The sequence below is a fragment of the Coregonus lavaretus genome, assembly GCF_964263955.1.
Source record: "Coregonus lavaretus genome assembly, chromosome: 15".
NCBI classification, from domain to species: Eukaryota; Metazoa; Chordata; class Actinopteri; order Salmoniformes; family Salmonidae; genus Coregonus; species Coregonus lavaretus.
In genome coordinates this window covers 49,307,556-49,335,434 of record NC_140002.1, presented here as the reverse complement: position 1 = coordinate 49,335,434, position 27,879 = coordinate 49,307,556, and the positions used below count along the sequence as shown (strand labels likewise).

General features: G+C 42.0%; 1 protein-coding gene across 1 annotated transcript in view; it reads left to right on the top strand.

Annotated features, from left to right (window-relative positions):
- cblb (Cbl proto-oncogene B, E3 ubiquitin protein ligase) overlaps positions 1 to 27,879 on the top strand; it is a 201,857-nt gene that overhangs the window by 151,724 nt on the left and 22,254 nt on the right. Inside the window, exons 11-12 of the mRNA XM_084178229.1 lie at positions 12,663 to 12,851; positions 20,980 to 21,345. Coding sequence (XP_084034355.1) covers positions 12,663 to 12,851; positions 20,980 to 21,345 — 555 coding nt within the window. The remainder of the gene's footprint in view (positions 1 to 12,662; positions 12,852 to 20,979; positions 21,346 to 27,879) is intronic.

The following is a 27,879-nucleotide window of genomic DNA, read 5'->3' as shown; positions in this document are numbered from 1 at the left end:
GTACCACTTTATGATCTTTACCGACTCCATCTGAAGGCACACTTTTCTTTCCATTTGCTGAAATATGATTTAGTTTTATATCAGAGAAAAAGGAAATGAAAGAGCTGTTTTGAGTAATGGCGCTGCATTGGATAGAAGCCGTTTTACAGGCTCCTGACCAATTCTTCTATTTTGTGTGTTTTTTTTGCGCTGATCGTAACTTATTTTGTACATGATGTATCCACCATAATTTCATATGCCCGAAAAGAGCTTGTGGACATCAGAACAGCGTTCACTAACCTCCATTTTTGGCAAAGCTTTCTACTTCAACGAGTCGGAGGCGCAGGACGTACTGCACACCCTGGACCAGGCCCTAATCCCAGAGACACGGAAAAGAAACAGGCTGCGTAAGAGAGGCCGACTTCCTGATGAAACGATTATTGGCGAACGTACAGTAATTGGAGAACAAACTGGACGAGCTCTGTTCGAGACTATCCTATCAACGGGACGTAAAGAACTGTAATATCCTATCTTTCACAGAGTCATGGCTGAACAAGGACATGGATAATATACACAAATCATTAGGAACACCTGCTCTTTACATGACAGACTGACCAGGTGAATCCAGGTGAAAGCTATGATCCCTTATTGATGTTAAATCCACTTCAATCAGTCTGGATGAAGGGGAGGAGACAGGTTAAAGAAGGATTTTTAAGCCTTGAGACAATTGAGACATGGATTGTGTATGTGTGCCATTCAGAGGGTGAATGGGCAAGACAAAATATTTAAGTGCCTTTGAACAGGGTATGGTAGTATGGCGCACCGGTTTGAGTGTGTCAAGAACTGCAACGCTTCTGCGTTTTTCACGCTCAACAGTTTCCCGTGTGTATCAAGAATGGTCCACCACCCAAAGGACATCCAGCCAGCAGCCTACAAAAGGAAGTGGAGAGACTTTCTGTTTTTTTAAATTGAAAACCATTCTGAGGGGGCACCTGCTGTGGTGAATATCAAGCTGTTACTGCTTGTTTTGTTATTTCTAGTTTGATTATTGCAAAATTATGTAGCATTAAAGACTAATTTTAGGCATCAATGACATACTAATGTGTTATAACTGTTTTTTTAATGATGTAAGAACAATGAGATAGAGGTCTGCGCGGGACTGATTTCTTCATCCTGCTGCCGCCCACACCCACAGCTTTTCATACCGCACCCCGCCCGCACCTGCTGGCTTTCTGTCCTACTCCCACCCGCTACCGCAAGAACTGGTCCCAAACCCAACCGCAGTCCAGCAATGTTATTTTAGGAGTATGTGGCGCAGCTCACTTGCCAGCCATGGCCCCAGCAATTTTGCACCATATAGGCAGTGGTGTAAAGTACTTAAGTAAAAATACTCTAAAGTATTACTTAAGTAGTTTTTTGGGGTATCTGTACTTTACTTTACTATTTATATTTTTGACAACTTTTACTTTTACTCCACTACATTCCTAAAGAAAATAATGTTTTAATTTAATTTAGACCCCTCACGCACCTGATCTCGCACGTATGGCTACTGAACATGAAGCAGCAAGAATGACGACAGCAACACTTGCTACGTTTAGCATAGTCTTATAGGATATAGCCTAACTTTTAGGAGGAGGATTTAAAGGCAGAGACAAATAAATGGGTAGTCAATACTTACTGAAAATGAAAAGGTGCAACGATCGCTCACCATAGTATTTGCATTGTATTTATTAAGGATCCCCATTGCAGCAGCTACTCTTCCTGGGGTCAAGTAACATTAAGGTAGTTATATACTATTTTAAATATTACTTGATATTACATTTCATAACACTTTACCCAATACATTTAGTGTGTTCCATCAGGCCACTACTCCACTATCACATATTTACAATACAACATCCATGTGTATGTGTGTGTGTCTTATCATGTGTATGTGTGTCTGTGCCTGTGTGTGTGTCTCTTCACAGTCCCCGCTGTTCCATAAGGTGTATTTTAATCCGTTTTTTTATTCTGATTCTACTGCTTTTCTGATGTGGAATAGAGTTCCATGTAGCCATGGCTTTATGTAGTACTGTGCGCCTCCCATAGTCTGTTCTTAACTTGGGGATTTTGAAGAGATTTTGAAGAGATGGTGGCATGTCTTGTGGGGTATGCATGGGTGTCCGAGCTGTGTGCTAGTAGTTTAAACAGACACCTCGGTGCATTCAGCATGTCAACACTTAGTGATGAAGTCAAAACAAGTAGTGATGAAGTCAATCTCTCCTCCACTTTGAGTCATTATTAATGTTATCTCTCCGTGTACATTTAAGGGCCAGCCGTGCTGCCCTGTTCTGAGCCAATTGTAATTTTCCGAGGTCCCTCTTTGTGGCACCTGACCACACAACTGAACAGTAGTCCAGGTGCGACAAAACTAGAGCCTGTAGAACCTGCCTTGTTGATAGTGTTGTTAAAAAGGCAGAGCAGCGCTATATTATGGACAGACTTCTCCCCATCTTAGCTACTATTGTATCAACATGTTTTGACCATGACAGTTTACAATCCAGGGTTACTCCAAGCAGTTTAGTCACCTCAACTTGCTCAATTTCCACATTATTTATTACAAGATTTAGTTGAGGTTTAAGGTTTAGTGAATGATTTGTCCCATACGTTTTTCCATCAGCAGACTATGATCGATAATGTCAAAAGCCGCGCTGAAGTCTAACAAAACAGCTCCCACAATCTTTTTATCATACATTTCTCTCAGCCAATCATCAGTCATTTGTATCACTGAAAGTCTGTTGTCAATTTGTTTACAGTAAAATAGCATTGTATCTGCTCAAACACAATTTTTTCCAAAGGTTTACTAAGGGTTGGTAACAGGTTGATTGGTCGGCTATTTGAACCAGTAAAGGGGGCTTTACTATTCTTGGGTAGCAGAATTACTTTTGCTTCCCTCCTTTTTAGTAGGCTTAGATTGAAGATATGGCAAATAGGAGTAGCAATATCGTCCACTATTATCCTCAGTAATTTTCCATCCAAGTTGTCAGACCCTGGTGGCTTGTCATTGTTGATAGACAACAATCTTTTTTTCACTTCTTCCACACTCACTTTACGGAATTCAAAATTACAATGGTTGTCTTTCATAATTTCATCAGTTATACTTGGATGTCAGCATTTGTTGCTGGCATGTCATGTTTAAGTTTGCTAATCTTGCCAATGAAAAAATAATTAAGGTAATTTGCAATATCACTGGGTTTTGTGATGAATGAGCCATCTCAATGAATGCTGGAGCTGAGTTAGCGTTTTTGCCCAAAATTTCAGTGAAGTTGCTCCAAAGCTTTTTACTATCATTCTTTATGTCATTTATCTTTGTTTCATAGTATAGTTTCTTATTTTTATTCAGTTTAGTCACATGATTTCTCAATTTGCTATACGTTTGCCTATCGGTTGTGCAGCCAGACTTATTTGCCATTCCTTTTGCCTCATCCCCCTCAACCATAACAATGTTCAATTCCTCATCAATCCACGGGGATTTAACCGTTTTTACAGTCATTTTATTAATGGGTGCATGCTTATTAGTAACTGGAATAAGCAATTTCATAAATGTGTCAAGTGCAGCATCTGGTTGCTCCTCATTACACACCACAGGCCAACAAATATTATTTACATCAACAACATAGAAATCAAGACAAAACTTATTGTATCACCACTTATACATTATATTAGGCCCAGCCTTTGGAACTTTGGTTTTCCTAGATATGGCTACTATAATGTGATCACTATATCCTATGGATTTGGATACTGCTTTAAAACACATTTCTACAGCATTAGTAAAGATGTTATCAATACATGTTGATGATTTCATTCCTGTGCTGTTTGTAACTACCCTGGTAGGTTGACTGATAACCTGAACCAGGTTGCAGGCACTCATTACAGTTTAAAGCTTTTTCTAGAGTGGTCAGCTTGCTAAAAGCCGGTCAATATTTAAATCACCCAGAAAATATACCTATCTGTTGATATCACATAAATTATCAAGCATGTCGCACATGTTATCCAGATGCTGACTGGTAGCACTTGGTGGTCTACAGTGAGGGAAAAAAGTATTTGATACCCTGCTGATTTTGTACGTTTGCCCACTGACAAAGACATGATCAGTCTATAATTTTAATGGTAGGTTTATTTGAACAGTGAGAGACAGAATAACAACAAAAAAATCCTGAAAAATCCATGTAAATTTTTTTTTAAATTGATCACATTTTAAAGAGGGGAATAAGTATTTGACCCCCTCTCAATCAGAAAGATTTCTGGCTCCCAGGTGTCTTTTATACAGGTAATGTGCTGAGATTAGGAGCACACTCTTAAAGGGAGTGCTCCTAATCTCAGTTTGTTACCTGTATAAAAGATACCTGTCCACAGAAGCAATCAATCAATCAGATTCCAAACTCTCCACCATGGCCAAGACCAAAGAGCTCTCCAAGGATGTCAGGGACAAGATTGTAGACCTACACAAGGCTGGAATGGGCTACAAGACCATCGCCAAGCAGCTTGGTGAGAAGGTGACAACAGTTGGTGCGATTATTCGCAAATGGAAGAAACACAAAATAACTGTCAATCTTCCTCGGCCTGGGGCTCCATGCAAGATCTCACATCGTGGAGTTGCAATGAACATGAGGACGGTGAGGAATCAGCACAGAACTACACGGGAGGACCTTGTCAATGATCTCAAGGCAGCTGGGACCATAGTCACCAAGAAAACAATTGGTAACACTATGCTGTGAAGGACTGTAATCCTGCAGCGCCAATGAACATCTGAATGATTCAGAGGAGAACTGGGTGAAAGTGTTGTGGTCAGATGAGACCAAAATCAAGCTCTTTGGCATCAACTCAACTCGCCGTGTTTGGAGGAGGAGGAATGCTGCCTATGACCCCAAGAACACCATCCCCACCGTCAAACATGGAGGTGGAAACATTATGCTTTGGGGGTGTTTTTCTGCTAAGGGGACAGGACAACTTCACCCCATCAAAGGGACGATGGACGGGGCCATGTACCGTCAAATCTAGGGTGAGAACCTCCTTCCCTCAGCCAGGGCATTGAAAATGGGTTGTGGATGGGTATTCCAGCATGACAATGACCCAAAACACACAGCCAAGGCAACAAAGGAGTGGCTCAAGAAGAAGCACATTAAGGTCCTGGAGTGGCCTAGCCAGTCTCCAGACCTTAATCCCATAGAAAATCTGTGGAGGGAGCTGAAGGTTCAAGTTGGCAAACGTCAGCCTCGAAACCTTAATGAATTGGAGAAGATCTGCAAAGAGGAGTGAGACAAAATCCCTCCTGAGATGTGTGCAAACCTGGTGGCCAACTACAAGAAACGTCTGACCTCTGTGATTGCCAACAATGGTTTTGCCACCAAGTACTAAGTCATGTTTTGCAGAGGGGTCAAATACTTATTTCCCTCATTAAAATGCAAATCAATTCATAACATTTTTGACATGCGTTTTTCTGGATTTTTTGTTATTGTTATTCTGTCTCTCACTGTTCAAATAAACCTACTATTACAATTATAGACTGATCATGTCTTTGTCAGTGGGCAAACATACAAAATCAGCAGGGGATCAAATACGTAATTCCCTCACTGTATAGCAGCTTTCCACCAGAATGGGCTTTAGGTGAGGCAGATGAACCTGTAGCCATATTACTTCAACAGTATTTAACATGAGATCCTCTCTAAGCTTTACAGGAATGTGGTTCTGAATATAAACGGCAATACCTCCACCTTTGGCATTTCTGTCTTTTCTGTAGACGTTATAACCATATATGGCTACCACTGAATCATCAAAGGTATTATCTAAGTGAGTTTCAGAGATTGTCAGAATATGAATGTAATCTATTACTAGCAAATTATTGATTTCATGAACCTTGTTTCTTAAGCTACATATGTTAACGTGGGCTATGTTTAGCACTTTTCTGGGATGCTTGATTGTTTTCATTGCTTTACTGGGAAGCTTAGCAGAAGTAGACATGCTCATGTTATTTTGTTAGTGCAGGGTGAGCTGCACACAGCGGACTTCCTACTAGGGCACACCGCCACAGTGCTAACAGTATAACCCAACCTATGCGCGTGTTGTGCCTTTTCCTTTTCAATTAGGATAAAACAATTTGACTGCACCTCGACTCACGTTGGTTGAGCGCCCTCCACTTCTTTCCATTATCAATATTTATTTACAGCCACTGTAGTAAACTACAGTCTAATCATATTTAAGTTAATTTCACATTCAAGTTAACTGGCACGTGATTCTCCGCCCATGTAGGCAGCCTACTCTATTTCAATGAGACCACACATACTAGGCCCACTTTAACTCGCACGCCCAACTAGGAGAGGAGAGGTAGGCTACTGAAGTTGAAGCAGCGAATTCTGAGTGTGTGAATAATGCAAAAAATATGTGTTTTTAATACAATAGGTAGGCTAACATATACAAAGCAGAAAGAGGACCGTTTCCAAATAATCTGTGGGACAACAAAAATATTTTCATCCCAAAGTCGTCTGTCTGACCGCCCGCTCCCACCCGCAGCATGACAAATGCCTACCGTGCCGCAATGATCTCTGTCAGGACCTTCAGCCCTCCACAGTTGATTCGATCTGGTTTTGACCTTATGTTAATGTATTGAAATAATTTGTTACCCCCAATAATTACATTTCAGATCAGTTGAGTGATAAAGTCATCATCTCCTCCTCTATGCCCTCCCATTAAATTAGTTAAGGCTTATTCTCACTGAATAGAGTTATTGGGACGAAAATTCAATTGACATAATATGTATAAACACTTTTGAATTCACATTAGCGGCGGGAATGTCACGAGCCGAGAAAGGGTTCGGTTGATGTTCTTGCTTCGCAGTAGAGGTCTTCACGGGTCCGAAAAGTTAGATCCGTTCTGAAATGGATCCATGGCTTTCCCACACGACCCAATATGCATAAATACATTTTCAAAAACAGAGAACTATTCCGAATGGACCCGAGGACAGTCAGACCCGTTCCGAAAAGGACCCAAACAGACCTGTGCTGGTTCAGATCCGAGAGACCCGTTCAGATCCGAAAGTAGAAAGAGAGAGAGAAACCTCAAACTGGGCGCTGCCAGTGCCAAAATGTAATAAGTGATATTAGCCAAATGTTCCACAGTTTCATGTCCTTAAAAACGACCTATAACAAATTACAACAAAACTTTTTCGATGTGTAGCATATTAACAACATTACAGTCTATTGTTTTATTGCTTTTTACTTTCCTAAAACAATAATTGTCTCCATAATGGTTCAGCTGCCAAAGATTTGAGCGCTAAGTGCATCAGGGCATTGAATGCATATAGGCCTAGGCGTCCACTGAATGATATTCCTAGCCCTAGAGAGACCAAGAGAAATATATAGATATGCTGGCGCCATATTCCCAACATCGACATGGATTTCTTTATACTTGTCAGATAGGCTACTACTGCTGTACAGGTGGCTAAGTTCAACTATCAGAGTCAGTTGGAGTGCCAGTGTGCACTGCCTTCATAGGCCTGCAGTAGCAAAGCCTAATAATAAACCACACCAAACCGTCACAAAAGTTGCTTACATTTTTTAGGGTTAAAGTAATCAGCACAGCAGGGCTGCCAGCAAACGTGTGGCGAGCCGGCATTTGTCCCAGCACTTTTGACTTGGTTTAATAAAAAATATTGACACAAAAGCGTTGAAAAGAGGGACAAAGTAATGTTGTTTAGACTGAGTCGCCTCATGATTTGTTTGACAGGATTTTAATGTTTTCATCCTCCCTAGGGCCGGGTTTTTTTCCAGGAGTTACATTTTTTTAACCATTAGAAGAAATCTGGTCCCATCAGCCTATATAAAACTGTTTTTTACAGCTGATTTATTACTATGTCATACCTGGAGTTTTACCTGGTTAGGTTAGGCTACCAGATAAGGAAAAACTCTGGGCCCCAGGAAAACAATTTCCCCCCACCACTCTGGGACCTGTGGTGCCACCTCTGAAATTACCAGACAATGTTACAAATGAAAAAAACATTATATTTGTATGATCTACTATCTCAGCATTTTGACTTACATATCTAAAAATGTTGAGATAATATCGGCATAAAAAAACATGGTGGCTGATATGGGCTTCCATAGTTTTAAGTGGCTCAGTGCAGCCGTCTGACAGCAGCTGCTGCGACAATTTCAGAATGTTACTACACTTTCAGGTAAATTTTTTTAGCTGTTTCGAAAACATTGCTCTGCTATTACTATTTATACTGTAGGAGTATTGAGTTCGAGACAATTCTGTTTACACTGGAGGGGGGAGCTCGAGATGTGATAATTTCGCAAGTTTACACAACAGTATTGTCTCTCGAGAATCGAGAACTCTCGAGAACCTCTCAAATGTCCCTTTGCTATCGCCAATGTGGAACGGTCTTAATGTGTCATCTTGGACAAAGTGTGACTGTCACTGCTATGGCCTCAGTGCTCACTCACCTTAACTCACGAGCTGTCAAGTAGAATGACCCAGCAGTTAATTAAATGGGCTACTGCCATTTATCTACTTATCTACTAACTAGATATGCAGGACGTTGAATCAGAGGATAGTTATTTTTTTTATGCAGGTTACTAAGCATTCTGTTAGTTCAATTGCTGTCTGGTATAAAAACAAATGTAGTGTCAGCGCAATCTCACAAATGCCACATTTCAGGATTCTAATCAGTACTAGTCATGTCATGAAACATCATGCTGTGCCAGGAAGAGAAAGAATCCTGTTCAATGCTACAGACTCTGGTGATTGAATAGCTAATGCTACAATTAGCTGATTAGCCACAGAGTAAGTGTCGTCCAACCCCTGAAGGCCGAGTTTGCCTCAGCACTTAACTGCTGCATTTAGTGCTATTTAGAAATGTAAAGGTTTCTTGATTCCTCTCTCGATTTCCCATTTTGTAGTAGAGAAAAAAACTATACTTTTTGCTGGACAATAATGTGGAGTGACAGTGACAGAATGAGTAGAGATTGTTACCTTTGCATGAATTGTGAAATGAAAGCTTTTAAGTTTATTAAGCAAATATAGCTAATCTTAGATGTTGACATTCACATACACTGCAATTTGGCAAAACATTATTGCCTAAGGCACATCTGGGTGGTTGTTTAAAAACCAGACATGTCTTCTGAAGCATTAACACCATGGCTGTATGGTTGTGACTCGCCCTGTTGTCTACTTCTGAGGATGGTGTGCCTCACTCATGGTTGTTCAAGTCCCCCTTCGGAAACTGGTTACCTGCCTGTCGAGGACAAGTGACAGGCAGGTAAACCTGCAGTACTCAGCTGCTCTGTGTTCCACAGGTCAGGACTGAGAGTTAGAAAAAGTCACCCATACCTTGCCACTCAATCAACACATTTCTGTCCATCTACCCAACTGTAAATGTAATGTCATAGCTTTCACTTGTTTAAAACTTGTTTTATGTGTATGAGTCAGGGTTTCTGTTAGGAAAATGTGGCGCCGGACATTTGACCGGCAGCCTTTTGATTTAACGGACATTTGAGAATATTACCGGTCCCATATGCATTGCGTGCGTAACCTGATTAGGGCATCCACCCACAGTGCTCAGAATGACAGAAATCACATTATGATTATGGTTATTCAGAACTACCCTACGCCTTGACATCTTTCTCCCGACATCCTGCAACTAGTGAGGTCTGGTCGCCCGATAACCTGCCAGCTCGACCCCATCCCCTCCTCCCTTCTCCAGACCATCTCTGGAGACCTTCTCCCATTCCTCACTTACCTCATCAACTCATCCCTGACCACTGGCTGCATCCCCTCTAACTTCAAAATGGCCCGAGTCGCTCCCCTCCTCAAGAAACCAACACTCGACTGTAGACGTGTATCCCTTCTTTCTTTTCTTTCCAAAACACTTGAGCGTGCTGTCTCTGATCAACTTTCTCGTTATCTCTCTCAGAACAATCTTCTTGACCCTAACCAGTCAGGCTTCAAGACGGGTCACTCAACCGAGACTGCTCTTCTGTGTGTCACAGAGGCTCTCCACACTGCCAAAGCTGACTCTCTCCTCTGTGCATAGCCTGAGACTCCCAGCCATGATAGGGTGGAGAGGAGGATTTGATGGTTCACAGTGTCGAAGGCAGCAGGTAGATCTAGGAGGATGAGAACACTCTTGGATTGCATCCTACCTGGCAGGCCACTCCTACCAGCTGACGTGGAGAGGATCTGTGTCTGCACCACATACTCTCACTACTGGTGTCCCTCAGGGCTCGGTTCTAGGCCCTCTCCTCTTCTCTCTATACACCAAGTCACTTAGCTCCGTTATATCCTCACATGGTCTCTCCTATCAATGTTATGCAGATGACACTCAACTACTTTTCTCCTTCCCCCCTTCTGACACCAAGGTGGCAACACGCATCTCTGCTTGCCTGGCAGATATCTCAACTTGGATGTCGGCCACCACCTCAACCTCAACAAGATGTAGCTCTTCTTCCCAGGGAAGGCCTGCCCGCTCAAAGACCTCTCCATCACGTTTGACAACTCCACAGTGTCGCCCTCCCAGAGTGCAAAGAACCTTGACGTGACCCTGGACAACACCCTGTCGTTCTCTGCAAACATAAAAGCAGTAACCGGCTCCTGCAGGTTCATGCTCTAAAACATCCGTATAGTACAACCCTACCTCACACAGGAAGCAGTGCAGGTCCTAATCCAGGCACTTGTGTTCTCCCGTCTGCAACAAAATATTTTATAATGGGATTATTATGATTTTTTGGGACAATTGACCGGCGGCAGTTTTATTTATTGGCGTTTCATAATTTTTATAGGCCAAAGGCCGGCTAACGAAAACCCTGTTATGAATGTTACATCCATGTACAGTGGGGAAAAAAGTATTTAGTCAGCCACCAATTGTGCAAGTTCTCCCACTTAAAAAGATGAGAGAGGCCTGTAATTTTCATCATAGGTACACGTCAACTATGACAGACAAAATGAGAAAAAAATATCCAGAAAATCACATTGTAGGATTTTTAATGACTTTATTTGCAAATTATGGTGGAAAATAAGTATTTGGTCAATAACAAAAGTTTCTCAATACTTTGTTATATACCCTTTGTTGGCAATGACACAGGTCAAACGTTTTCTGTAAGTCTTCACAAGGTTTTCACACACTGTTGCTGGTATTTTGGCCCATTCCTCCATGCAGATCTCCTCTAGAGCAGTGATGTTTTGGGGCTGTCGCTGGGCAACACGGACTTTCAACTCCCTCCAAAGATTTTCTATGGGGTTGAGATCTGGAGACTGGCTAGGCCACTCCAGGACCTTGAAATGCTTCTTACGAAGCCACTCCTTCATTGCCCGGGCGGTGTGTTTGGGATCATTGTCATGCTGAAAGACCCAGCCACGTTTCATCTTCAATGCCCTTGCTGATGGAAGGAGGTTTTCACTCAAAATCTCACGATACATGGCCCCATTCATTCTTTCCTTTACACATATCAGTTGTCCTGGTCCCTTTGCAGAAAAACAGCCCCAAAGCATGATGTTTCCACCCCCATGCTTCACAGTAGGTATGGTGTTCTTTGGATGCAACTCAGCATTCTTTGTCCTCCAAACACGACGAGTTGAGTTTTTACCAAAAAGTTATATTTTGGTTTCATCTGACCATATGACATTCTCCCAATCCTCTTCTGGATCATCCAAATGCACTCTAGCAAACTTCAGACGGGCCAGGACATGTACTGGCTTAAGCAGGGGGACACGTCTGGCATTGCAGGATTTGAGTCCCTGGCGGCGTAGTGTGTTACTGATGGTAGGCTTTGTTACTTTGGTCCCAGCTCTCTGCAGGTCATTCACTAGGTCCTCCCGTGTGGTTCTGGGATTTTTGCTCACCGTTCTTGTGATCATTTTGATCCCACAGGGTGAGATCTTGCGTGGAGCCCCAGCTCGAGGGAGATTATCAGTGGGTCTTGTATGTCTTCCATTTCCTAATAATTGCTCCCACAGTTGATTTCTTCAAACCAAGCTGCTTACCTATTGCAGATTCAGTCTTCCCAGCCTGGTGCAGGTCTACAATTTTGTTTCTGGTGTCCTTTGACAGCTCTTTGGTCTTGGCCATAGTGGAGTTTGGAGTGTGACTGTTTGAGGTTGTGGACAGGTGTATTTTATACTGATAACAAGTTCAAACAGGTGCCATTAATACAGGTAACGAGTGGAGGACAGAGGAGCCTCTTAAAGAAGAAGTTACAGGTCTGTGAGAGCCAGAAATCTTGCTTGTTTGTAGGTGACCAAATACTTATTTTCCACCATAATTTGCAAATAATTCTCAATTTGTCTGTCACAGTTGACGTGTACCTATGATTAGGGGCGGCAGGTAGCTTAGTGGGTAAGAGCGTTGTGCTAGTAACTGAAAGGTCGCTGGTTCTAATCCCCGAGCCGACTAGGTGAAAAATCTATCGATGTGCCCTTAAGCAAGGCACTTAACCCTAATTGCTCCTGGAAGTCGCTCTGGATAAGAGCGTCTGCTAAATGACTAAAATGTAAATGTAAATTACAGGCCTCTCTCATCTTTTTAAGTGGGAGAACTTGCACAATTGGTGGCTGACTAAATACTTTTTTCCCCCACTGTATTTCAGTGTCTATGACTGCCACATGGGTATTATTAAAAACTTGAACTTGTTGTTTTGTTCTTTCCATATCAGCAGTGTGCCGAACAGCAGAACTCCCCTGTGATGTCACCAAACTCCTCCCCGGTGGCCCAGAGGAGGAAAGCCCACGCTGAGACCCTGAGCATCCAGCACCTCAGCCTGCCCCCCGTCCCCCCTCGCCTGGACCTCATCCAGAAGGGCGTCATCCGATCCCCCTCCGCCAGCCCCTCCAGCTCCCCAAAGGTGGGTCAGGGTGTACCATATGTCTATGGGGTGTACAGCCTAAACCCCCTTTCAAACTGGTTTGGTGTGACCTATTGTTTCTCGTTCAGCATACCAAAGAGGTATTGATTCAGATTCAGATTGTTTAATAGTCACATGTACAGTCATGTATACACACATGACTGTAAGTCGCTTTGGATAAAAGTTTTGGATAAAAGCGTCTGCTAAATGGCATATTATTATTATTACAGGGTTGCAGGTGTGATTGCAGGATACTGTGAAAATCTGAAACTGCATGTTTGCACTCCACACCGAAACCCTTTTCATACTATTGTGCTGACCCAAAGTCTTTTGGCTCACCTTCGAGCTCACTCTATCAACAGAATTCGACCAGGAAGTAGGAAGCAGAAAGTTTTGACTGGCGATACAGTGCTTCAGTTTTTATACTTTTTCAGTTCAAGGTTTATTTATATAGGACATTTCAGACATGAATGCAACGCAATGCCCTTCACAGGAAAACACATAAATAAAAATAAAAACAGAAATATTTACTACACAAAAAACAAAAGAATAACAATAAAACTGAAAGGCTAAAAAATGATTGTTTTAAAATCTCTTTTAAATATGTACACAGTTTTGGGATCCCTCAGGTTCTCTGGTGGTCTTGGTCAGTACCCGTGCTGCAGCATTCTGTATGTTTACCAGACAGGAGAGCATTACAGTAGTCAAGCCTTCTTGCAATAAAAGCATGGATGAGTCTCTTGGCAATGTTCCTCAGGTGGTAAAAAGCTATTTTGGTCACATTCCTGATGTGTGATTCTAAATTGATTTCAGAATCTAAAATGACACCTAGGTTTTTTACCTGGTGTTTTATCTTTATTTCCCGTTTAATCTTTATTAAAATGTGCTGCCAGATTCTCTCTCTGCTTTGGCTCCAATAATAAGTACCTCGGTCTTGTCTTGATTTAGCTGGAGGAAGTTGTGAGCCATCCAAGTATTTAAATCACTAATAAAGTCTAATAATTTATCTGTGGAGCTAAAATCCTCTGGTGACACAGAAATGTAAAGTGGTGTAGCAGTGAAAATCAATGTAATGCTCTCTGATAACACCTGCCAAGGGGAAATATATATAAACTGAACAGTACTGGACCCAAAATCGAACCTTGAGATACCTTGCCAAACTGTTGCCACAAGGTTGGAAGCACAGAATCGTTGAGAATTACATTGTATGCTGTAGCATTAAGATTTCCCTTCACTGGAACTCTGGGACCTAGCCTGAACCATGAAAAATCCCCAGACCATTATTCGTCCTCCACCAAACTTTACAGTTGGCACTATGCATTCGGGCAGGTAGCGTTCTCCTGGCATCCACCAAACTCAGAATTGTCCGTCGGACTGCCAGATGCTGAAGCGTGATTCATCACTCCAGAGAACGCATTTCCACTGCTCCAGAGTCCAAGCTTTTCACCACTCTAGCCGACACTTGACATTGTGCATGGGGATCTTAGGCTTGTCTGCGGCTGCTCGGCCATGAAAACCCATTTCATGAAGCTCACCACGAACAGTTATTGTGCTGACGTTGCTTCCAGGGGCAGTTTGGAAGTGTTGCAACCGAGGACAGACGAGCCGTTGTTGCTCCTAGACATTTCCACTTCACAATAACAGCACTTACAGTTGACCGGGGCAGCTCTAGCAGGGCAGAAATTTGACGAACTGACATATTGGAAAGGTGGCATCCTATGAAGGTGACATGATTGTTCTTTAAGTCCCCACCGACCATTTCCCACATTCTTTTAATTAGGAATATTGTTTCATTATCCCACTTTTGGATGTTGGAGTCTTGGCGGGAAGACTTCCTTTGTCTCACAGGGAAATTCCCTCTCCCAATACTGCATGGCACGGAAAAGAAAGTTTCTGCAAGGAATTTACGACCGGTCTTAAAACTGGACTTTCCTGGGTGTTCAAACCTTTGCCTAGCCGGCATCTTTGATCCTCAGCCCATGAGGGCAAATCATGACAATGACATATGGTAATTTATGTTTTGTAACACATTTATGTAATGCTTATGAAGGCTTTATGAAGCCTTTATAAGCTGAACGTAATTTAAAGTGGGACCATTTGGGTCAATGCGAGTTTTGACACTCTTATGTAGGTGTCATAACCAGCCATAAAATAACGCAATATATGTCACAACAGGTGTAAATAAATGGGTCATGACAGTGTTATGACCATATTATAACAGGTTATGACACATTGTCAGCTGTTATGACATATTATGACATGGTATGATGGTTTTTTTTAGGGGGTAGATCAGCTTAATATTACAGATAGATTGTAACTTCCATCAATGTAATAGTCTGCATCACTTCCAATCCCCCATGTTATATATATATATATATATATATATATACATATATATATATATATATATACATATATATATATATACATTCATATATACATACACATATATACCCACATACATACACACATACCCATACATACATACATACATACATACATACATACATACATACATACATACACTTACATACAGTGGGGGAAAAAAGCATTTAGTCAGCCATCAACTGTGCAAGTTCTCCCACTTAAAAATATGAGAGAGGCCTGTAATTTTCATCATAGGTACACGTCAACTATGACAGACAAATTGAGATTTATTTTTCCAGAAAATCACATTGTAGGATTTTTAATGAATTTATTTGCAAATTATGGTGGAAAATAAGTATTTGGTCACCTACAAACAAGCAAGATTTCTGGCTCTCACAGACCTGTAACTTCTTCTTTAAGAGGCTCCTCTGTCCTCCACTCGTTACCTATATTAATGGCACCTGTTTGAACTTGTTATCAGTATAAAAGACACCTGTCCACAACCTCAAACAGTCACACTCCAAACTCCACTATGGCCAAGACCAAAGAGCTGTCAAAGGACACCAGAAACAAAATTGTAGACCTGCACCAGGCTGGGAAGACTGAATCTGCAATAGGTAAGCAGCTTGGGTTGAAGAAATCAACTGTGGGAGCAATTATTAGGAAATGGAAGACATACAAGACCACTGATAATCTCCCTCGATCTGGGGCTCCACGCAAGATCTCACCCCGTGGGGTCAAAATGATCACAAGAACGGTGAGCAAAAATCCCAGAACCACACGGGGGGAGCTAGTGAATGACCTGCAGAGAGCTGGGACCAAAGTAACAAAGCCTACCATCAGTAACACACTACGCCGCCAGGGACTCAAATCCTGCAGTGCCAGACGTGTCCCCCTGCTTAAGCCAGTACATGTCCAGGCCCGTCTGAAGTTTGCTAGAGTGCATTTGGATGATCCAGAAGAGGATTGGGAGAATGTCATATGGTCAGATGAAACCAAAATATAACTTTTTGGTAAAAACTCAACTTGTCGTGTTTGGAGGACAAAGAATGCTGAGTTGCATCCAAAGAACACCATACCTACTGTGAAGCATGGGAGTGGAAACATCATGCTTTGGGGCTGTTTTTCTGCAAAGGGACCAGGACGACTGATCCGTGTAAAGGAAAGAATGAATGGGGCCATGTATCGTGAGATTTTGAGTGAAAACCTCCTTCCATCAGCAAGGGCATTGAAGGTGAAACGTGGCTGGGTCTTTCAGCATGACAATGATCCCAAACACACCGCCCGGGCAACAAAGGAGTGGCTTCGTAAGAAGCATTTCAAGGTCCTGGAGTGGCCTAGCCCTTCGTAAGAAGCATTTCAAGGTCCTGGAGTGGCCTAGCCAGTCTCCAGATCTTAACCCCATAGAAAATCTTTGGAGGGAGTTGAAAGTCTGTGTTGCCCAGCGACAGCCCCAAAACATCACTGCTCTAGAGGAGATCTGCATGGAGGAATGGGCCAAAATACCAGCAACAGTGTGTGAAAACCTTGTGAAGACTTACAGAAAACGTTTGACCTGTGTCATTGCCAACAAAGGGTATATAACAAAGTATTGAGAAACTTTTGTTATTGACCAAATACTTATTTTCCACCATAATTTGCAAATAAATTCATTAAAAATCCTACAATGTGATTTTCTGGATTTTTTTTTCTCATTTTGTCTGTCATAGTTGACGTGTACCTATGATGAAAATTACAGGCCTCTCTCATCTTTTTAAGTGGTAGAACTTGCACAATTGGTGGCTGACTAAATACTTTTTTTCCCCACTGTACATATCCTTAAAAAATATATATATATTCCCCTTTATTACTTTCCAACCCCACCACCCTTTCCCTAATTGGAGTAAACTAGTGAACAACAATGCTTAGGCCTCTACTTCCAGCTTATACTTACTATCTACATTTTATGGACACAGTCAATTTTACAATAATTATATTTTGTTAGTTTTTTCTCCTGAACTTCATGATTTCCTTCCGGTTTGCTTCTATATGCCATATCTTTCTAACTGTGTTCTTTCACAAAAGCTCCCAACCTACAGCCTATATACTTATTATGGACACAGTATGCTTACATTATTAGTTATCTTGTTATTAGTTGTTGTTAGTTGTTATTAGTCCCATCCTTCAACTCCATTCAACACCACCCATCTATCTCTTAACACCATCCATATAGGATTTATATTTGCCATATATTTTTCAACTGTACTGTGATGTTTTACAAAAGTTCTGAACCTTTCTATTCTCATTGTTTCTACAGATTGTACATTGAAAATAAACATGTGTTATGACCCTTGGTGTCAAGAAAAGTGTTACTGAAATGGTAACTTCTATTTGTATGCGGACAATACTGTTGTGTATTCTGTTGCCTCTTCTGTTGACAAGGCTATTTCAGAACTACAATCTGCCTTTTTTACTTTGCAGAAAGCCTTTGTTGCACTGAAATTGGTAAGGTTTCAGCATCCAATGTACATATGCATAAATCATCAGATACATTTTTAAGCTTTTCGAAAAATAACATGTACTTAGTTTTAGTTTTACCTGCATTAACCCTTTACACTCGTACCTGTATACGCATTGAAAATTGCAGATTTGGGCACTACTAAGCGCCTAAATTGGAACGCAGTGGCTGTACAGACACATGCTATACATGACGTCAGAGCTCAGGTTCTCCGCTTCACAGCGCTGTATGGGTTTTGACTGACAGCCGTTCTGAGCTTGAGCACAGAGCGCAACAAGAAGTTGCTCCCACCCCTCCCGGTAATTGGGGACATTTTGAAAAATGTTTGTTGTCTGAATGATGGAAATGCTGTAAATTAAGATTACATTATGTATTTTAAAAGATGAGACGTTGAGGATTATAATAAATACTTATTTGATGTAATACATACAAGCAAGCCAAACACCCGTGAGTCCAAATGTGCACTTCACATTTCCAAATCATAAAACTCATGTCATATACAGTGTTAAGGTTTATTATCACTATGTTTGATGTACAGTTACAAGATTACATTTTTACATTTGACATTTTTTTGTCATTTGGCAGACGCTCTTATCCAGAGCGACTTACAGTTAGTGAGTACATACATTTTCATACTGGACCCCCGTGGGAAACGAACCCACAACCCTGGCGTTACAAGCGCCATGCTCCACCAACTGAGCTACAGGGGTAGAGCATGGCATCACACCCTGGGTTGTTTTGAACAGAATGAGCCTATGTTTGTTTATTGTGAAGAAAATTCACCTGAATGTACTCATGACTCCTTTCTGTGCACGCAAAAATTACGATCTGTTTTTCTGAATTGACTTGTGACTGTAATATCATATTTTCTAACTTAGCCAGTGATGTTGGCAATAGAACAAGCTTTGCAATTATGCAACCATTACCTGACCCAAATTGCGATTTATAACGGCCTGTTTTTGGATTAAGTAAACAAAAACAGTAATTGTGTGATGGCGGGGATGCAGGGTTGTGTTCCAAACAAAACAACTACAAGTGTGCTTGCTCTATTTTCTCAATGGCACAGTTAGAAGCGCTCAAAAAAGTAGATTGAAAAAAGTAGTTTGTTCTCTTACTCAAACCCTTGTAATGTTTTTGTCTTATGTTGCACCTACCCCACATTTTCCAGGAATAGTCTTATCATGTTACTGAATGTATCCAGAGTATTTTCAGATTTCGTTATCAACAAATGCAGAGAAAAGTACAGTAAATGTCAAATGACATAAAATCAACAGTGTAATGTTTGGATTCAGTCTTGTGTCAGGTGAACTGTTGTGTACTCACCTTTTGGTCTAATCATTTTCCCATTATCTCCAAATTGTTCCTTTCAATTGCTATCACGGTTATGTGTATGCGTTTCATATTTCTTCTGTAAGAAACATTTCAATTTAGTCCTATCCAGATAGGCCAATTCCCACGAGTGTAAAGGGTTAAGTGCTGCAGGTAAACTAAGTGTATGTTATTTTTCAAAAAGCTTAAACATTTATCTAATGATTTATGCTTATTGGATTGATCGTGTCCCTGCTTATAAATATCTGGGGATCTGGATTGACGAAAAGCTATCTTTCAAAAAACGTATTGATGAGTTGGTTAAGAAGTGGGCTTCCTTTATAGGAAAAGTTTATCACGCTTTATTACATGCGATAGGTTCATTACACATCACTGCATTCTGTATCAGAAATTATGCTGGCCCTCTCTTAAATCTCATAGATCAATGCAGGTAGAATCAGGAATTCACCAGGGCAGCTAGGCCCCTTACTTTTTTCAATCTTTACTAATGACATGCCACTGGCCTTGAGTAAAGCCAGTGTGTCTATGTATGTGGATGACTCAACACTATACACGTCAGCTACTACAGCGAGTGAAATCACTGCAACACTTAACAAAGAGCTGCAGTTAGTTTCAGAATGGGTGGCAAGGAATAAGTTAGTACTAAATATTTCTAAAACTAAAAGCATTGTATTTGGGACAAATCATTCACTAAACCCTAAACCTCAACTAAATCATGTAATAAATAATGTGGAAATTGAGCAAGTTAATGTGACTAAACTGATTGGAGTAACCCTGGATTGTAAACTGTCATGGTCAAAACATGTTGATACAACAGTAGCTAAGATGGGGAGAAGTATGTCCATAATATAGCGCTGCTCTGCCTTTTTAACAGCACTATCAACAAGGCAGGTCCTACAGGCTCTAGTTTTGTCGCACCTAGACTACTGTTCAGTCATGTGGTCAGGTGCCACACAGAGGGACTTAGGAAAATTACAACTGGCTCAGAACAGGGCAGCACGGCTGGCCCTTAAATGTACACAGAGCGCTAATATTAATAATATGCATGTAAATCTCTCATTGCTCAAAGTGGAGGAGAGATTGACTTTATCACTACAGGGGATCCTTAATAAATACAAAAAAGCTTCCGCCATACATTACTTCATTGTTAAATGACAGACATACGAGTCACCAGACCATAGGGATGGCTAATTCTGGAGATCCCTTCGGTCTCCACTGAGTTAGGTAGATCTCCGTTAAGTTTTTTTGCAACTTGGATGTTTTGGTGCTGCTAGGGAAGTTCAGATGGCTGGTTGATGCCATCTCTCGGAGCCATCTCTAGGTTTCTTCCTAGGTTCCTGCCTTCTAGGGAGTTTTTCCTTGCCACTGAGCTTCTGCCTCTGCATTGCTTGCTCTTTGGGGTTTCAGGCTGGGTAACCCCTAGAATCGATGTTTGCGCCCGGGCAGAAATTGAATTAGCATAATAAAAAAATCCCCATCAAAATCCGTCTTTTAAAACTAGAGATATCTGGGGTTTTTTGCATGGGCTGCGTCTCAATCCAGACCTTTTGAGGTTAGCACTTTATTATTACTGCTGATATAAAAAGGGCTTTATTTAAAATGTTTACTTAACCTTTATTTATCCAGGCAAGTCAATTAAGAACACATTTACAATAAAACCTGTCAAGAGGCAAAAGGCCTCCTGTGGGGACGGGCTGGGATAAAATAAAATAAAAAATGTGAGACAAAAATAACACAGACAGAAGACACTAGCAACAGCACAAATACAACAGCAAACAAACAAAGGATGTGTGTGTGTGCGTGCAGGCGTGTGTGGTGTGTGTGAAGTAAAACAACATGCTTCCTTCATAAAATACATTTGATTGATATGTCAGCCTGCTTTAACATTGTTTATTTCTGTGTAGTGTAAAATGAACACATGCCCTCCTTCCCCAGTCCTCTCCAGGGATGGCCAGAAAGCAAGACAAGCCTTTGCCCGCTCCCCCGCCCCCCAAGAGGGACCCTCCGGCCCCACCACCTCCCGAGCGCCCGCCACCCATCCCACCAGATGGACGTGTCTCCTTGGTCCCCTCCTCCACCAACGGCGTGCCCTGTGACCCCGTGCTACCCCCTGAGGCCTGGTGCCCCAAAGAGAGCCCCCAGGTAGACCCCCACAAAACGGGGACAGGGGCTGACCGCTCCCCCAAGCTGGCCCACTCTGCCCCATCTGATGTCAATGGTAGACCACTCAGCTGCCCCTTGGTGGATGCAGGCATTGGCGGCTTGCATCCCAGAATAGAGACCCTCATGGAGAGCCCCAAGGTAAGAGTCACTAGGGTTCTGTTAGCACATGTTGTGTATTCACAAGAGTGCCATGCTTTATATGATCATTATTTGTATTTGTATTTGTATCCTGCCAAGGCAGCAGCTACTCTTCCTGGGGTCCAGCAAAATTAGGGCAGTTATATAATTTAAAAAACATTCACAACACATTAAGTGTGTGCCCTCAGGCCACTACTCTACTACCACATATCTACAACACAAAATCCATGTGTGTGTATAAAAAATCCAATAATGTCGCTCTTGCTGCTGGTGACTCTCAGATCCACCTCTACGCAGACGACACCATTTTGTATACATCTGGCCCTTCAATCGACACTGTGTTAACAAACCTCCAAACGAGCTTCAATGCCATACAACACTCCTTCAGTAGCCTCCAACTGCTCTTAAACACTAGTAAAACTAAATGCATGCTCTTCAATCGAACGCTGCTGACACCCGCCCACCTGACTAGAATCACCACTCTCGACGGGTCTGACCTAGAGTATGTGGACAACTACAAATACCTAGGTGTCTGGTTAGACTGTAAACTCTCCTTCCAGACTCACATTAAGAATCTCCAATCCAAAGTTAAATCTAGAATCGGCTTCCTATTTCGCAACAAAGCCTCCTTCACTCATGCTGCCAAATATGCCCTCGTAAAACTGACTATCCTACCGATCCTTGATTTCGCCGATGTCATTTACAAAATAGCCTCCAACACTCTACTCAGCAAATTGGATGTAGTCTATCACAGTGCCATCCGTCTTGTCTCCAAAGCCCCATACACTACCCACCACTGTGACCTGTACGCTCTTGTTGGCTGGTCCTCACTACATGTTCGTCGTCAAACCCACTGGCTCCAGGCTATCTATAAATCACTGCTAGGCAAATCCCCGCCTTATCTTAGCTCATTGGTCACCATAGCAGCACCCACCCGTAGTCTGCGCTCCAGCAGGTATATCTCACTGGTCATCCCCAAAGCCAACACCTCCTTTGGCCGCAATTCCTTCCAGTTCTCTGCTGCCAATGAATTGCAAAAATCTCTGAAGCTAGAGACTCTTATCTCCCTCACTAACTTTAAGCATCAGTTGTCAGAGCACCTTACCGATCACTGCACCTGTACACAGCCCATCTGAAATTAGCCCACCCAACTACCTCATCCCTATATTGTTATTTATTTTGCTCTTTTGCACCCCAGTATCTCTATTTGCACATAATCTCTTGCACATCTAGCATTCCAGTGTTAATACTAATTGTAATTATTTTGCACTATAGCCTATTTATTGCCTTACCTCCATAACTTGCTACATTTGCACACACTGTATATATATTTTCTGTTGTATTTTTTTGACTTTATGTTTTTTTACCCCATATGTAACTCTGTGTTGTTGTTTTTATCGCACTGCTTTGCTTTATCTTGGCCAGGTCGCAGTTGTAAATGAGAACCTGTTCTCAACTGGCTTACCTGGTTAAATGAAGGTGAAATAAAAAATAAAAAAATAGTGCATATGTTTGCAGAAGCTCTTATCCAGAGCGAGTTACTGGAGCAATTAGGGTTGAATGCCTTGCTCAAGGGCACATTGGCTCGGGGATCGAACCAGTGACCTTTCAGTTACTGGCCCAATGCTCTTAACCGCAGGGCTACATGCAGCCCCTGTATTGGTGGGGAGGGCTACTGATGTGGGTCTGGACAATTTATTAATAACCAGAGCTGTGAATTTAAAACGAGCAGGGTCAATTTAATTCTAACCTGAGAATTGTTTGGTGATTAAAACATAATACAACATAAAACAAAACATGAATGTTTTATTTACCCACACGTTTTCACCCCAGTTTGCATCTGTCTGTCTCTCTGCGTGTGTGTGTCTATCAGTGTTTGTGTTTATGTGTGGGTGCTGGTCAAGGGCTAGTGCTAGAGCCTCTGGGGTTGTCAGGTCAGAGACGTCTGGGCATGACGCCTATACCCCCATTGTCCAAATTCCTTAACCAGTGAGAATGCTTGAAGTTGTGATGGGCTAGTCAGGAGGGGGGGTTGTGTGTCTATGTGTATTGGTGGGGAGGGGCTGGTGATGTGGGTCTGGACAGTTCAACTCTAAAAATGCTTAGTTGCCTAATCTTGTGATTTATGAGGGGGTGGGACTTCACACCAGGGTTTAAATATCACACCCACTGTTCTGAATGGGTTTGATATGCAGGTCCTTGGAGTTCAAATCATGTTAAATGTCCAAGACTCACAGCAAGAGACACCGTCCTGACTTTATTGGAGTGATAATGGCTAGTTTGTGTGACCCCTCGTTCTTCAGGCAGCTTTGTTATGACTTTAACTAGGCTAGTGCTGATAGAGAAATAAGACCTGGGTTCTATCAGGTGGGGCTAATATACAGTTGAAGTCGGAAGTTTACATACACTTAGGTTGGAGTCATTAAAACTCAGCAAGGAAGAAGCAACTGCTCCAAAACCGCCATAAAAACGCCAGACTACGGTTTGCAACTGCACATGGGGACAAAGATCGTACTTTTTGGAGAAATGTCCTCTGGTCTGATTAAACAAAAATAGAACTGTTTGGCCATAATGACCATCGTTATGTTTGGAGGAAAAAGAGGGAGCTTGGAGGCCGAAGAATACCATCCCAACCGTGAAGCACGGGGGTGGCAGCATCATGCAGTGGGGGTGCTTTGCTGCAGGAGGGACTGGTGCACTTCACAAAATAGATGGCATCATGAGGAAGGAAAATTACATGGATATATTGAAGCAACATCTCAAGACATCAGTCAGGAAGTTAAAGCTTGGTCGCAAATGGTTCTTCCAAATGGACAATGACCCCAAGCATACTTCCAAAGTTGTGGCAAAATGGCTTAAGGACAACATAGTCAAGGTATTGGAGTGGCCATCACAAAGCCCTGACCTCAATCCTATAGATAATGTGTGGGCAGAACTGAAAAGTGTGTGCGAGCAAGGAGGCCTACAAACCTGACTCAGTTACACCAGCTCTGTCAGGAGGAACAGGCCAAAATTCACCCAACTTATTGTGGGAAGCTTGTGGAAGGCTACCCGAAAACGTTTGACCCAAGTTTAACAATTTAAAGTCAATGCTACCAAATACTAATTGAGTGTACTTCTGACCCACTTGGAATGTGATGAAATAAATAAAAGCTGAAATAAATAATTATCTCTACTATTATTCTGACATTTCACATTCTTAAAATAAAGTGGTGATCCTAACTGACCTAAAACAGGGATTTTTTACTAGGATTAAATGTCAGGAATTGTAAAAAACTGAGTTTAAATGTATTTGGCTAAGGTGTATGTAAACTTCCGACTTCAACTGTATATAGATGAGTGGCAGTAGTACAAAGATGCTCTTCCCTTCCCTTCCTCAAGGAGAGGAAGGGTCAGCTACGCTCCATCTGGGAGGGAGGGAGAGATGCTCTTCCCTTCCCTTCCTCAAGGAGAGGAAGGGTCAGCTACGCTCCATCTGGGAGGGAGGGAGAGATGCTCTTCCCTTCCCTTCCTCAAAGAGAGGAAGGGTCAGCTAAGCTCCATCTGGGAGGGAGGGAGAGAGAGAGATGCTCTTCCCTTCCCCAAGGAGAGGGCTAGGGTAAGCTACTGTCCATTGATAGAGCATTTTACGGGAGACAATTTTTCAATTGAAATACAGGATAAACTGGAGGCAAAAACCCTCAAAATAGATTGTTTTTCTATTTACTTCATGCAGTGATTGGAATTGAGATGAAATTTACCCCAAACCTTTCCCCTATACTTTCCACTGCTTTAATATAGACTGATTTCACTAGATGGAATTAGTATTTGTGGTCCTGGCAACTGGACCTTTTTTGGAACACCATTATCTCTCTCTCTCTCTCTCTCTCTCAAAATTCAATATAAGGGCTTTATTGGCATGGGAAACATATGTTAACATTTCCAAAGCAAGTGATGTAGATAGTAAACAAAAGTGAAATAAACAATCCATATTAACAGTAAACGTTACACTCAGAAGTTCCAAAATAATAAATACGTGAAATGTCATATTATGTATATATACAGTGTTGTAACAATGTGCAAATAGTTAAAGTACAAATGGGAAAATAAATGAACATAAATATGGGTTGTATTTACAGTGGTGTTTGTTCTTCACTGGTAGCCCTTTTCTCAAATATTGCTGCTGTGAGGGCTCACTGTGGTATTTCACCCAGTAGATATGGGAGTTTATCAAAATTGGGTTTGTTTTTCAAATTCTTTTTTTATCTGTGTAATCTGAGGGAAATATGTGTCTCTAATATGGTCATACATTTGGCAGGAGGTTAGGAAGTGCAGCTCAGTTTCCACCTCATTTTATGGGCAGTGTGCACATAGCATGTCTTCTCTTGAGAGCCAGGTCTGCCTACGGCGGCCTTTCTCAATAGCAAGGCTATGCTCACTGAGTCTGTACATAGTCAAAGCTTTCCTTAAGTTTGGGTCACAGTGGTCAGGTATTCTGCCACTGCGTACTCTCTGTTTTGGGCCAAATTTGCTCAGTTTTTTTGTGAATTCTTTCCAATGTGTCAAGTAATTCTCTTTTTGTTTTCTCATGATTTGTGTGGGGTCTGTTTGTGTTTGTGAACAGAGCCCCAGGACCAGCTTGCTTAGGGGACCCTTCTCCAAGTTCATCTCTCTAGGTGATGGTTTGGGAATCGCTTCCTTTTATGTGGTTATAGAATTTAACTGCAATTTTCTGGATTTTGATAATTAGTGGATATCGGCCTAATTCTGCTCTGTATGCATTATTTGGTGTACACTGAGGATATTTTTGCAGAATTCTGCATGCAGAGTCTCAATTTGGTGTTTGTCCCATTTTATGAATTCTTGGTTGGTGAGCGGACCCCAGGCCTCACAACCATAAAGGGAAATGGGTTCTATAACTGATTCATAACACAACAATTACATTTTATTTCATAAACAAAGTTATGCAACACCCAATTCCCCTGTGTGAAAAAGTAATTGCCCCCTTACACTCAATAACTGGTTGTGCCACCTTTAGCTGCAATGACTCCAACCAAATGCTTCCTGTAGTTGTTGATCAGTCTCTCACGTCGCTGTGGAGGAATTTTGACCCACTCTTCCATGCAGACCTGCTTTAACTCAGTGACGTGTGGGTTTTCAAGCATGAACTGCTCGTTTCAAGTCTTGCCACAACATCTCAATTGGGATTAGGTCTGGCCATTCCAAAACTTCAAATGTGTTGCTTTTTAGGAATTTTCATGTAGACTTGATGTGTGGTTTGGATTATTGTCTTGCTGCATGACCCAGCTGCACTTCAGCTTCAGCTCACAGATGGATAGTCTGACATTCTCCTGTAGAATTCTATGATACAGAGCAGAATTCATGGTTCCTTCTATTAAGGCAAGTCGTCCAGGTCCTGAGGCAGCAAAGCATCCTCAAACCATCATACCACCACCACCATGCTTGACCTTTGGTATGATGTTCTTACTGTGGAATGCAGTGTTTGGTTTTCGCCAGGCATAATGGGACCCATCTCGTCCAAAAAGTTGACTCAAGTTTGCCAAAAAGCACCTGGATGATTATCAAGACTCTTGGAAGAACGTTCTATGGACAGATGATTCAAAAGTATAACTTTTTGGACGACATGGTTCCAGTAATGCCTGGCGAAAACCAAACACTGCACTCACTCACTCACTCACTCATATATTATCTCTATTTACTGCCCTCATAGCCCCGCTCTGCTAGCCTTTCCCTAACTGACCTGGTGTGGATGGCAGCCAGATACTGCCTGACCCATGCATGTTGCATAGGCTTTGTGACTGAAGTCCACCTCCAGCCAATTTTGCAGTGTAGAGTTCTGGTAACATTTCCACCAGGGTTGGTCAATTTAGAGCTCTTCATGGGTTTCCCCTCACCTGAATACCTGAGACCCGAACCAGGTCCAAAATTCTATCTAGGCTGATAAACATGCATTTTTTGTCACTTGGGTCCAATTGGGTCTGGTCTAGACTCGGACCTGTTAGGGTACGGGTCGGGTCTAGGTCTGGTTGTCGTCGGGTCCATTTGGGTTCGGGTCTGATTGTTCTCAGGTCCGTTTTGGTCCGGGTCTGATTGTCCTCTGGTCCGTTCGGGTTAGACTCCAACTTTTTAGACCCGAGAAGACATCTAGGTCAATTCTATTTGAACTATGATAAATTCATCAATTGAAAAAACTGTGGCCTGCAGTTTAAGGCCGGGATTCAATTTGATTGCGGGTTATAGGCATTGTGGCATTTAAAGATAATATTCCCACGTTCGTGGAGATCTCATTCCTGGTAAATTCTCAATCGGAAATTGTCTTTAAAAGCGCAATTGCTATAACCTGCAATGGGATTGAATCCTGGCTGAGTAGGTTTGGAAGCTAAAGTGGTATCTACTCTACATGACCAAAAGTATGTAGACACCTGCTCGTCGAACATCTCATTCCAGAATCATGGGCATTATCCAGACCATTATTCCTCCTCCACAAAACTTTACAGTTGGCACTATGCACTGGGGCAGGTAGTGTTCTCCTGG